Source organism: Nestor notabilis, unplaced genomic scaffold (assembly GCF_000696875.1).
Source record: "Nestor notabilis isolate BGI_N333 unplaced genomic scaffold, ASM69687v1 scaffold13268, whole genome shotgun sequence".
NCBI lineage: Eukaryota > Metazoa > Chordata > Aves > Psittaciformes > Psittacidae > Nestor > Nestor notabilis.
In genome coordinates, this window is record NW_009941593.1 from 12,277 (window position 1) to 25,059 (window position 12,783).

At 53.6% G+C, this 12,783-nt stretch overlaps 1 protein-coding gene across 1 annotated transcript in view; it reads left to right on the forward strand.

Moving 5' to 3' along the window:
• Nucleotides 1-5,429, forward strand: part of LOC104410726 (ephrin type-A receptor 7-like) — a 17,606-nt gene extending 12,177 nt beyond the window's left edge. Inside the window, 8 exon segments of the mRNA XM_010020977.1 lie at nucleotides 944-1,129; nucleotides 1,841-1,902; nucleotides 2,019-2,222; nucleotides 3,922-3,989; nucleotides 3,991-4,063; nucleotides 4,439-4,632; nucleotides 4,742-4,897; nucleotides 5,315-5,429. Of these exon segments, the coding sequence (XP_010019279.1) occupies nucleotides 944-1,129; nucleotides 1,841-1,902; nucleotides 2,019-2,222; nucleotides 3,922-3,989; nucleotides 3,991-4,063; nucleotides 4,439-4,632; nucleotides 4,742-4,897; nucleotides 5,315-5,429 (1,058 nt within the window).
• Nucleotides 5,430-12,783: the final 7,354 nt, after the last annotated feature.

A 12,783-nucleotide genomic window follows, 5' to 3' on the forward strand; every position in this document is an offset into this window, starting at 1 on the left:
CTGGGCACCCTGTGCCAGCACCTCAGCACCCTCACAGGGAAGAGCTTCTGCCCAAGAGCTCATCTCAGTCTCCCCTCTGGCAGGTTCAAGCCATTCCCCTTGTCCTGTCCCTACAGGCCCTTGCCCTGTCCCTACAGGCCCTTGCCCAAAGCCCCTCTTCAAAGACCACAGGAACCCTCCCGGCCCTGCCATGCTCCAATCCATGAGAAGCAGACCCCATGTGTGCTGAGCCAGGAAGCAGAATAGGCCAGGCCCAGGGAGCATGAGCTCAGTAGCTGGGGGGTTAATCCTGTTCTCATAGAGTAAATCACAGTATGCACTTGAGCAGAGGTGGAGAGAATGGCGTAGAGGTGTAGGAAGAGGAAGAAGAAACCGCATTGCATTATCCCAGGTTTTTAGTATCACATGCTGATGCTAAACTTGGGTGAAGGGTTGTGTGTTCAGCAAAGGTGGGGGAAGATGTTAAAACAGGCTCTGTGGGGGAAACTTGCAGCCACGCAGGGCTCCGGGCGTTTGAGTTTGTGGATTGGCAAATCCTCTGATGAATAATGGGGGAAGTCTTGCTTGTCTACACAGCAAAACACATCACTCGTGCTACAGGAATGCATTTTATGGCTCCAAAGAAAGGAAAATGTTCCCTAAAGGGAGCTGGCTTCCAAGAGGAGGACTGCTGCCCTTTGCTTTGTAGCAGGTATATATATAAGCTGTCTTTGTAATGCATTGCAACAGCTCAGTAAAACATCACCCTGGCACAATGCTACCAAAAGAGGAAGCTGTGAAATAAGGGAACATGTTGCTCATTCTTTCATGGTCTGGCAATGGCAGCGGGAAGCGTGACAGCACGTGATGGAGCGGTGTGAACGTGACTGCAGGGGCAGGCGCAGTGCTGGCAGCCGGGCACAGGGTACCACGGATGCTGTTAACCTGTCCCTCTGCTGCGCAGGAGAGTTTGGAGAGATCTGCCGGGGGTGCCTGAAGCTGCCCAGCAAGCGGGAGCTGCCGGTGGCGATCCAGACCCTGCGGGCAGGGTGCTCGGAGAAGCAGCAGCGTTCCTTCCTGGCAGAGGCGTGCACCATGGGCCAGTTCGATCACTCCAATGTCATCCGCCTGGAGGGGGTCATCACCAGAGGTAAGGGGGGACACGGGCACAGCCCAAGCCACGTGCAGTGGAGGAAGCGTGCTCGAGCTGTCGCTTTGGAGCGATGACCTGGTGCAATAGTGTTGGCTCCAGAAAGGAGGGTTTTTCTTCGTGTATTCCCTATTTTAGCGTTCTGCTGATTAATAAAATGCTCACAGCTAGATTAATACATCCAAGGAGTGGGACTGGCTTAAGAGCAAAACTGTGCACTCTTAATAAAAGCAAATTGAAGTGAGGTTCTGTCAGTAAAACAGATGACTCCGCTCCCGGCTCTTGTTATGTGCTGGACTACTCTGCGGCTGCTGTAGTTAAATGGATATCCATGTAAATCCAAAGCAACGTGAGCAGCTCTGCTGATTTTAACTGGCCTTTTCATTAGGTAAGGAAGTATTTCTGTTCTGAGCCTTGGGCTGAGCTGGTTGCTTTTGCCTTTCACTGGGTAGTGCTGTTCTCCTTCGTGATGTGGTTTAGTGTCCTGATAAAAGGAGCATCTAGTGGGAACCCAGCTGGGAGAGACAGGAAAACCTCGGACCCACTGCTCATTGAAAACTATCTTGAGATGAAGCCCTTGTCTTCCTTACTAGCCAGGCAGCCCAGGCTGAGCATGCTGGACATTAGCACCCCGGTTTCTAACACCCGCAGTGTCAGAACTGCCTGAGCCATGGGCAGGACTCACGCAGTGCTCCTTGTGTGTCCATGCAGGGAGCACCATGATGATAGTGATGGAGTACATGGGGAATGGTGTGCTGGACTCTTTTCTCAGGGTGAGTGCTGTGGGAGCTGGTGGTAACTGGGGTCTGCCACCCTCCCAGGCTCTGCTGGGGAGGCCCCTTGGTTTGGGCATTGTTCACCTTCAGCTTTTCCTCCTCTCTTCATACAGAAACATGAGGGACAGTTCACGGCCACCCAGCTGGTTTGCATGCTGCAGGGGATTGCCTCTGGCATGAAGTACCTGGCAGAGATGGGTTACATACACAAAAACCTGGCTGCCCACAAAGTCCTCGTGAACAGCAGCCTGGCTTGCAAAATAACTGGTTTCAGACGGCCACAAGAGGATAAGATGGAGACCATCTTCTCCACCATGGTAAGATGCATTTCTAGACTCGGTTGTCAACGTTCCTTGAAGGCAAAAGGCTGTCAGAACAGCTATAAAACCTCTGCAGAGGTGGATCTCCCTGGCTGTAGTACACAGCTATGGCCAGGTGTGTTTGGACAGAGGACAGAGGGCTTTGCAGCCTGCTCTAAATGTTGAATAAGGATCAAATCCAAAGCCAGCCAGCTTCCGCAGGTGGAGTTAATAAGACATACAGCAATTCTACTCCAGAACCAGTATTTTTCCCAGGCTCCCGTTTCCTTCCTCATGTATAAATGCTGGCTCTGCATCTTAACAGCTTCTTCCTCAGCTAGAAAACAAATGCATTTAGCCAGAGAATTGCACGGAGCTGCCCAGCTCCGCTTTTCCCATCCTCTGGCCGGAGCCCTGCTGCATGTCTGCGTGAACTGGCAGAGGCACTGGGTGGCTGGAGGCAGCCCTGGCAACCTCAGGCTTCCTCCTGTCTGTTTTATCACTTGTAATGAAATTCATGGCTTTCAATTAAGAATTTAAGTCCTGCTTGATTCACTCTTGTGCCTCGTCAACGCTGCCAGGCAGGGCAGCTCCCGAGTGACTGTGAGAGCCCTTGGGCAGGGAGCTGGGCAGGCACCCCATGGGCTCCCCAGACATGCAGCCCCTCGCTCTCCCTCCCTGCTTCTTTCACACCCCTCTTGTGAGAGTGCATCAACGCATTTTGAACTGCAGAGCAACAGGATGTATTTCGTTTGGTACCAGCTGGGGCTGTTAGTGCCAGGCATTAACCAGGCATTAATAATTTAAAGAGCATCAATTGCTCAATCAAATGAGCACTTACTGTTTGCAGGGAGCGTTGGGCAGCGCTAAGGAGGCAGCAGCTGATGTGTGCTGCCTGCAGGGACCCCGTGCTCGTGTCCCAGTGCAGGGTATGGGTGGCCCAGGGGAAAAGCCTGTTATAGAGGGTTCAGCCCATGTTCTGCTGGGATCTGCAGCCGTTTGCCAGCTCTGAGCAGGCCAGTGGTGGAAGGAGTCCTGGGAAACCCTTTCAGCCATTATCACTAGTGCAGGGGCATTGCTCAGTGTGCTCTGCAGGGAGAGCTCTGCTGTTCCAGAGAGTCCCTGGCGTAGGTGCCCCCCGTGCTGGTCATGGTGAGTGTTGTCTGCAGAGCTGTAGCTTGTGTCATGAAGCTCTTTGGTGCTGTCATGCTGCTGGGTACGGAGCACCCGCTGAGCAAGGGCGATGGAGAGCTCAGCAGGAGCCCTGGCTTCTCCCACCGTGGGGCTGTGGCTTTGGGTCAAGGTCTGCCTGCTGTTAATGACAATTAGCTGTGGTCTGTGACCTGCTTCCACTAGTGCAACCAGAGGGCTCTGCAGACAGCGAGATGGGGATTACTAATCACAGGAGAACAAACCAGGGTGGAAGGACTGTGTGTTTGCACAGCACTGAAATGCTTTTCATTAAATATTAAGGTATAAAATGCCATCAGCTCTTCCCAGAGACATTTTCCTCTCCCATTAATATTTTAGGACTTGCATACAGTGGCATGGCTGTTTTCAAATAAACTGAGGCTAAAGTTTTCTGTTAGTACTAAACCTACACGTGGCACATGGGCCTGCTTGGTGTCTGCCCTGTGATGCTGCGCAGGGCATGATGAAGAGCTGCAGGTAGATGAGCTACATCCTGCTCATCATTTCTCCCCTTCTCCCCATGCAGCGTGGGAAGAGCCTGGTGCTGTGGTCAGCCCCCGAAGCCATCCAGTATCACCACTTCAGTCCAGCCAGTGAGCTTCGGCATCGTCATGTGGGAGGTCATGTCCTTCGGCGAGCGGCCCTACTGGGACATGTCCAACCAGGACGTGAGTCCCCGTGGCTGCGCGGTAGATGATGGTGTTGCCATCGCTGATGGTGTGGAGATGGCTCTGTGGGGTGTGGAGGAGCTGCTGCTGCTCCCAATGTGGGGTATGTGTGCCCCAGGGGTTTGCCTTCACTGGGGTCCCATCTCCTCACCTCCTGCTCCTTCGGCGAGCGGCCCTACTGGGACATGTCCAACCAGGACGTGAGTCCCCGTGGCTGCGCGGTAGATGATGGTGTTGCCATCGCTGATGGTGTGGAGATGGCTCTGTGGGGTGTGGAGGAGCTGCTGCTGCTCCCAATGTGGGGTATGTGTGCCCCAGGGGTTTGCCTTCACTGGGGTCCCATCTCCTCACCTCCTGCTCCCTTGTGCACCGCAGGTGATGAAGGCTGTGGAGGACGGGTTCCGCCTGCCCGCCCCGGTGAACTGCCAGCCACCCCTGCACCAGCTCATGCTCGACTGCTGGCAGAAGGACCGCAGCCAGAGACCCAAGTTCTCGCACATCCACAACATCCTCAGCAAGTTAGTGCAGAGCCCGGAGCCCCCAAAGTGCCCCAGCTCCACGTGCACCAGGTGACCACGCTCTTGCTTTGCTGCCTGCTGTTCTTCGCCTGCCGGGTCCCACCTCAGGCGTGCCGTGTTCTCCATCCTCACCCCCCTGTTTTGTTATCAGGTCCCACAGCACGTCCATCCCCCTCACCGAGCGAACCTTCTCAGCCTTCCCATCTTTCAGCTCCGTAGGCGAGTGGCTGGAAGCGATAGAAATGGGCAGGTACAAAGACAACTTCACTGCTGCGGGCTACTGCTACCTGGAATCGGTGGCCAGGATGACAGCCCAGTAAGTGAACTGGTTTCGTGGCTGTAACCTTGTGTCACTGGGTGCAGCACGAGTGAGCTCTGCTTTGCGGTTAGTCGGGCATCACTCAACAAGAGGACAGGTCTTCCAAAATCTGTCTTTAAGAGCTCACTGGTGCGGGTTGGGCTGCATGTGTTGTGCATCTCAGTTGCTGGTTTTTGAAGCTGAGATTTAAACCTGGAGTTTGTGACTTTGGAGATTGGAAAGGGACTTTGGGCAAAGGCCGGTAGGGGCAGGCCAAGGGGGAATGGCTTTAAACTGAAAGAGGGTAGATTTAGATTCTTGGGACAACAGGTTGGGGCTTTCTTACTGTGGCAGGTCTGAAACCTGCACGGCCCTTGCCTGGGAACCGTTGTGTTGGAGCATTTTAAGGCTGAGGCTCGTTTTCCGTGGCTGCAGGGACCTCCTGAGCCTGGGCATCACGCTGGCGGAGCACCAGAGCACCATCCTGAGCGGGATCCAGACGCTGCGGGCGCAGGTGATCCAGATGCATGGCCGAGGCGTGCAGGTGTGAAGCAGAGCTCCGCAGCCATGCAGAGCCCTGACCCGGGAGCAGGCGCTGCCCAGCCCCGCACCGGACCAGAGGGGAGCACCAGAGCACCATCCTGAGCGGGATCCAGACGCTGCGGGCGCAGGTGATCCAGATGCATGGCCGAGGCGTGCAGGTGTGAAGCAGAGCTCCGCAGCCATGCAGAGCCCTGACCCGGGAGCAGGCGCTGCCCAGCCCCGCACCGGACCAGAGGAGGGATGTACTGCTGCCAAACCAGTCATTCCGTGTGGCAAGAGAGCAGGGCGTCAGGAAGCCAAGGGTTCCCGGGATGTGCCTCGCTGGATGTGGCTCTCCCTTAGCACTGTTTGTGTGATGAGTCAAACTGATGATGCCATTTCACATGGTGACTGGGTGAACAGGGTGGATGGACGTTTGTGCACTGTCTTAATCCAGAGCTGACAGCGTTTTCGTACCTAGCATCCTACTGGTGAGATCCATGGGTATTTTTATACAAGCTGACATGTTCAGGCAACCCCACAAGGAGCTTTTTATTGCTTTTATTTATAGAGACCGGAGCATAGCTCCCACCCAGCGCCCAACTTCTGGAAGGTGACTTTCTCCATCTGCTGTGCTGAAGGAAACTCTTTGCCAGCCACCTCCCTTCTGCTCTGAGTTACTTCCCTGCGTCTTGACGCCACAGTTGATGAACAAAACCAAAATACTCTCCACTAAAGTGCAGAGCAAATGGTGCTGAATGTTTCTAAGGCTCTTGACGAGACAACTTAAGGGGAAGAAATGAAAAGCTCTGATGAAGAGAGCCATAACCAGGAGAGGTCAGGCAGCAGGGCCCTTGGGCTGCCCTGCTGATGCTCTCAGCCTTTGGTGCAGGTCCCAGTCCCTTGTTTTACTGTTGGAGCCCAGCAGCGGGGTGGGAACGTGCAGACCAGAGCAGGAGCAGGCAGCATGTCTGCCGTGTTAGGAACAGCACTAATTCAACCCCCAGCAGCAGCAGGAGCCTCCCGGTTCAGCCAGGAATGGGATGGAAACCCAGGAATTGGTTTGGGGTCAGAGAGACACCAGGCAAGGCTGTGCTCTGGGGGGATGCTTCACATATCCTCACTGCAGTGTACCCGTGGCCGCTGGAAGGGCCACCTTAGCTGTGGTGAGCGCTCTTCCCTTCCTCCTCCAGTTGCGCCATGCCTGGCCGGGAGCAGGGAATGCCTGGCTCCGCCGTGCCAGGGCAGGTTTCCCACCTCACATTACCGGCTGGGCAGAGCTCCAGCCCACAGCACGTCCCACAGCACCCACCGCCTCTGCAGTGGGGTGCACCCCAGGTCTCTGGGTGTCCTCTGGTTGCTGGAGGGACCACGCACTGCAGCTGGGTGCTGGGGCTTGGGCAGAACTGATCCCTGCATCTGTGGGATCCCTGGAGTCCTGCTGTGCAATCCAGGGCACGTCAGCACTTTACTTGCTGCAGCGGGAGCACGGTACTGCCTGCCTTGCACGCTGGCAGTTCCCACTGCTGCAGGCCTGATCCCTGACAGAAGACATAAATAGCATCTACTTAATAATACAAGTTTCCTTGAAGTTAGTTAATTAAATGGGTCTTTGCAGCTTTGTACGGAGTTTTGTAGGCCTTTTATTGCCATCTGTAAGTATTGCAAGTGAATTATTGATGATGAAAGGCAAAGATTTACAAAGGGGGATGCTGTGGGAGACGTTCACAGCGTGGCTGGAAATCTGTTGGAGTCGGATCCTCCTATTAGCCTGCTCTGAGAGGATGAGGAGCTAAATGATGGTTGAGAGAAAGGCCTTAAGTGTTGGCACTTAAATGTTCCGTCCTGGTCAAGCAGAGCAGCATGCCCATGGGCACTGGTGGCAGTGGTAAACAAGCTCTCTCCTTCCTGCCCCCTCTGCACTTTAAACAACGTTCCCCAGTGTCACTTGGTTGGTTTTATAGCAGAAATAACTTGGGTTTAAGTTGGGCCCTTGCCCGGTCTGGTTGGTCACTCACCATCCCACTGTTTCTCACCCAAAAGAGTAATAATGGTGAACCGACACCTTCATTTGGTAGAAATGCCAGATCCTGAGGATCAAGTGCAATTTGTATGCTCTTTATGTTTACATTTTATCGATGCAGAAAGTATATTATAGTTCTCTAGGCAGGGAGTTGAACCAACTTGATTCTGGATCCTCTCTCCCATCTCCCTGCTCTGCTCCTGTCCCTTGGGATTTCCAGCCTCCTGTGCTGGGATGCAGGGAGCTGTGTTGGGAGGTCATTGCTAGATAGGCTTGCTCCATGCAGCTGCTCTCAGGAAGGTCCAGGGGAAGTCCAGGGCTTTGGGACAAGGTGGCAGAGTGCCTCAGCATTTGGGAAGTGGACTTTGCTGTGAGCAAACCCCCCAGCACAGACCAGAGTTACGGGTGAGAGGAGGCACATCCTGCTCTCAGACCTGCTCCTTAGTCCCTCTGAGCATTGCCTGGCTGGAGAGAGAAACCTCAGCACAGCTTATCTGGGCTCATGGCAGTTTCTCTGGGGCTACAGGGACCGGTGGCTTCCCAGGAGCCGTGGGTCCCTCGGGAAGCTGCTGTGGCCATGCAGGCAGGGGTCCCTGCTCTCCTAAGGGAGCTGAGCTCTGCGTGGGGCTGGCGGCCCCACAGCTTCCCAGGCCATTTGCTTGTGTAGAATCATTGAATAGTTTGAGTTGGAAGGGACCTTAAGATCACCCAGTTCCAACCCCCCGTGTGGTTGTACAATGCTAGAATAATCCAAGTAAAAATGAGACCATCTTTCAATCACTGCTTTAGCATTTCCCCCACTGAATTAGGCTCCCTCCATTCTCTAGCTCAATCAGAACTGAAGGGGTAATTGCTTTGTGTCTCTCTAGCTGTTCCCAAAAGGAATTCAGCGTTTAATTACTTTTCTGACTTACTCTGCTGGGAGACTTGGATGTGGCACTTCAGAAAGCTGGTTCTGTGGACGGGACCATGCTCTAACTCAGCAGAAACAAGAGGTATTTGCTTTGCTGGCCTCTCCTTCAAGAAAGAAAAGGAGAAGCACATAATGGAAGTCTGCTTTCTAGCCTGGCTTGTTGCAGCAATAAACACTTTTAATTGAGCTCCTCATCAACACTGGAGATAATAAAATGAGCAGATGAAGCTATAGATTGTTGTTATGATTTTAAAATTAACTCGCAGCCTCTCAGCACCTCTCTTTGGGGAAGCATTCAATGCCTTATAATTAAATTAGTTAGCAACACTGTTTTGAAGCTGCTTGACGGAGGGAAATGCCTCAAAATGAGTTTGGTCTCTTTGGCCATCCAGCCTCTGACATGGTACAAGGCTCCTTCCTCCGTCTTCGGTGTGGGGAAGCCCTGGTACCATTGGTGCTAGTAAGGGTTCAGGGCAGGCTGACCACACTTGCCTTCTCTGCAGCAGCATTAGGGTTACTGGGCTTGTTCAGAGAAGAAGAGAGTAATGAGTGTTCTGTGACCTGAGGGCTTTGCTGGAGCTGATAAATGCAGTTACATGAGGATACGATTTTAGATGTTCAGGCGGAGTAGAGGCCAGTTGGGAATTAGAGGAGCGGAGCAAACGTGTGTGTCTAATCTCATGTGTGGACAGGACCATGGGCCGTTCTTGCACTGGATGCAGTCCTGATCCCAGCAATGTCCCGTTGGCTGTTGGTGCCTTGGACTGTAAAGCAGGATGCAGTTCCCATCATGTGCCCTCTGGAAGAGCAGGGCAGCAGCACTGCTGTCAGCAGCCAAAGGCTGGGTGCTTTTGGAGGGGCAGCAACACTGACCTGGCATCCAGCCTCGTGCCACCAGTGTCTGGGAGGTTGGACACTGCCCTTTGCTGCCCTGATGCAGTAGCAGGAAACCTCCTGTTTCTGGGCTTTGCTTGATATTCCCCATGGGAACATCTCCATTAGATGTTGGAGCGAGTCCAGTGGAGGCCATGGAGATGCTGCAATGGCTCTGGATCAGCCTGGAGAAGAGAAGGCTCCTTAAGGGGAGACCTTAGAGCAGCTCCAGTGCCTAAAGGGGCTCCGGGAAACCTGGAGAGGGGCTTTGGACAAGGGCCTGTAGGGACAGGACAAGGGGAATGGCTTTAACCTGCCCGAGGGGAGATTGAGATGAGCTCTGAGGCAGAAGCTCTTCCCTGTGAGGGTGCTGAGGTGCTGGCACAGGGTGCCCAGAGAAGCTGTGGCTGCCCCATCCCTGGCAGTGTTCAAGGCCAGGTTGGACACAGGGGCTTGGAGCATCACCCTGCAGCACCCTCCTTGCATGAAACCAAAACTGGAATCAAGTTGGTTCAGCTCCAGATGCTTTTTGATATTCATTAACCACGTGTTATATACTGTAAATACATACTTGAGAAGTCAATATATATTTTTCTAAGCTTGAAACAAATGTACTATAATATCATAAGGGACACTGTGTGCATTTCATGTTTGAACTATAGTCAGACATCTCCAGGGAATCACAGTTGGTTTCAAATAATACTACTACTAATAAATGGTGATAAAGGTCTATAGACATTTTTGTTAATTTTGTATTTATTGACCTATGTTTGAAGATTGCAATAATGAAATATCCAAATACCGAAGTAAAACCAACCACCAATTCTGCCCTGGCTTGTCTGTGTGGGTCATTTCAGCTGTTCTGATGCCAAGTACCACTGCAGCAAGGGTAGTAAGTGTCAGGTAAGGAACAGTTTTAGTGGCAGCAAGGTGTGAAATGGTGCATATTTTATTAAATAGCACGTATGCCAAGATGGGAACTGATTGCTCCTGTTGAGGAGGTGGAATTCGGGGTGGTGGTTTCTTACTGTTAACACTTTGTCGGGGAGGGGAAACATTATTGAACTAGTACAGCATGTGTGTTTTGTGGACATAAAGGTCCCTGGGTTGGCCTGTGAGGCCAGATGCTGTTGGCTCAGGCAGGAATCCCTCCCATCACCTGGAGGACCAGATAACCTTGGAAGCACTCACAGCGTGGAGCTGTCAATACAAGCGCCATTGTCAGTCTAATCCACGTGTTGCAGTGTTTAGCGGAGGGATGCTGCTGAGCAGAGGGAAAACACGGCAGAGTTACTGTGCTCGAGGCATGTAACTAATTGCCTGAGTAAATGAAAGCAGTGTATGGCCAGCATGTGAAATGCAAACACTGCACAAACCACGCTCAGAAAGAACTCGATGCAACTCTCACTCCTTCACATTTCTTCTCTTTTTCTCAGGGTGCTTGATGCCGAAGTCCATGTACAAAGGTCTTGGTTTGGGAGGCTGACAACAGTGGCAGCTGCTGGGGAAAAGGAACTGAATGGGTGCTTAAAATGGGTGAAGTCTATTTGCCTTCTGTTGATCAATTCGTTCAGCCAGTCTTCACTAGGAGCCTGGCCAGGGCTCTGTTGGTGCTAGAAGGAGATAATGAGAGTTCTGAAGCGGGGTTGTGAACAGTGGATTGCAAGACACAACCAAGCAGGTGGATTTTTTGCCCCGATTTATCTCTGCTCGTGCCTCCTGTGGTCCATGGGTGATGGTTTTACCTCTCTTCGGTGACCTTCCTGGGGGCTGTGGGACACCTCCTTTCATGGCTGCAATGGGGGGTGCTGGGGACACCCAGCACAGACACCAGGGGGTTGCACTGGAGGACAGGGGGGTCTCCAGCTGCAGACATTGCTCTTCTTCGGGGCTGGTGGGCAAGGCAGGAGTGATGGCAAAGGGACCGCCCTGTGGTGGTGGTGGTGCATTGCACAGGCTGATGTTGAAGCTGCTGCTCCTTCTGCCCCCGTCCTCTGCTGATGCAGCTGAACAGAACATTTCCTGCAGAATGGACCAGGGAAAACCTCTCTCCATCCAATTCTACGTCCCTGATGTGAAGTGTTCAAGGCCAGGTTGGACACTGGGGCTTGGAGCAACCTGCTCTAGTGGAAGGTGTCCCTGCCCGGGGCAGGGGTTGGAGCTGGAGGAGCTTTAAGGTCCCCTCCAACCCAAACCAGGCTGGGATTTTATGAACATTACGGCCTGGTCTGGAACTGTGCGTGTGTCTTATATATCCAGCAATGGACTTCCCAGCTTCTGACACATGCGGTGTCCTTGAGGAAGAAATGTAGCTCTGGAAAATCACAGCAAACAGCATGGTCATCACACTGTGCATGGCCAGCCCATGGCTGCGGGGTGCTGGTGCCAGCTCCTGCCCCTGGAGAGCTTCCGCCACCAGCCCTGCATCCGCGGCTGATGGAGAGCGCAGGGTGATGCGGGGTGACAAGGAGGGATCAATAAGCTGCTGCAGCCAAACACAGGATGCAGCAGGCGGCAGCCAGGGAAGGGCTCAGCCATGGGCTGGTGCTGCCTCATGTGGAGGGGTTTTTGACATAAACCACTTGGTGCTCATGTGGGCAGCTGGGACCACGTCTGGCCGCCCCCAGCAGCAGGTCCATGTCTCAGGGAGAGCAAGGGAAGAACCAGGTCTCCTCCTCTTGCCCCTCACTCCCACTTAGTGGCCTCGGATATGAAATCCATCACCTTCCCCCTTCCCCTTTCGGGCACTTACTGCAGAGATGCTGCATGGTCTCGTCTCTGCTGTGATGGCTGATGAGGACAGGACGAGCCACTGCTCCTGTGACAGTGACGTGGTGGGGTGACACCAGCTCGGCCTCGCTGGCGCGTGTCTCCCATTGTCCCTGTGCAAGATGGAGACAGGCAGGAGGAGATGATGCTCAGGGAATGTTAAAAAGAGCCTGGCTCTGGAGGAAGAGCAGCATTTAAATACGAGCGACTCCTAATTATTAGGAGGAGCCGGTGCCATCTATCATCATCACCTGCGATCTGTCACTTCAAGTGTGACAGGGATGGATGCATCTTTCCTCCTTGTATTAATCTCCCACCATCTTGGTGCATGAGAAGAGCACTGCACCCCGCAGCTCCTCCTGCCCCTACCCAGCACCCACCTCCCACCAGGACTTTGCTGGGAAGGATGGGTCCCCTGGGCTGGTCAGTGCCATGTGCTGCCCACCTGGGTGCATGAAGGTGCAGCCATCCTGCAGAGCTACCCGGCAGAGACGCAGCATCCTGCAGAGCAAGGGACAAAGCGTCCAGACGCATCCATTGGGAAATACTGCTGCACCATGGATGGAAGCAGATCCCCCAGCTCTCAGCCTTTCCCTGCCTGTAACTGCCTGTGTTACCCCAGCCGGGCAGTGGGCAGCAGAGCTGAGGGTCCCTGTGCCTGCATCCTGCAGCATCGACAGCTCTTGTGGTCTTTCTTAGGGCCTGATCCTGACCTGCTGACTCAATACTGTTCCTCTGCTTTTGTTGGTGCCCTTTCAGATGTGGCCACTGCCCAGGCCGGCAGCCCCTGTGCCGAGAGATAAC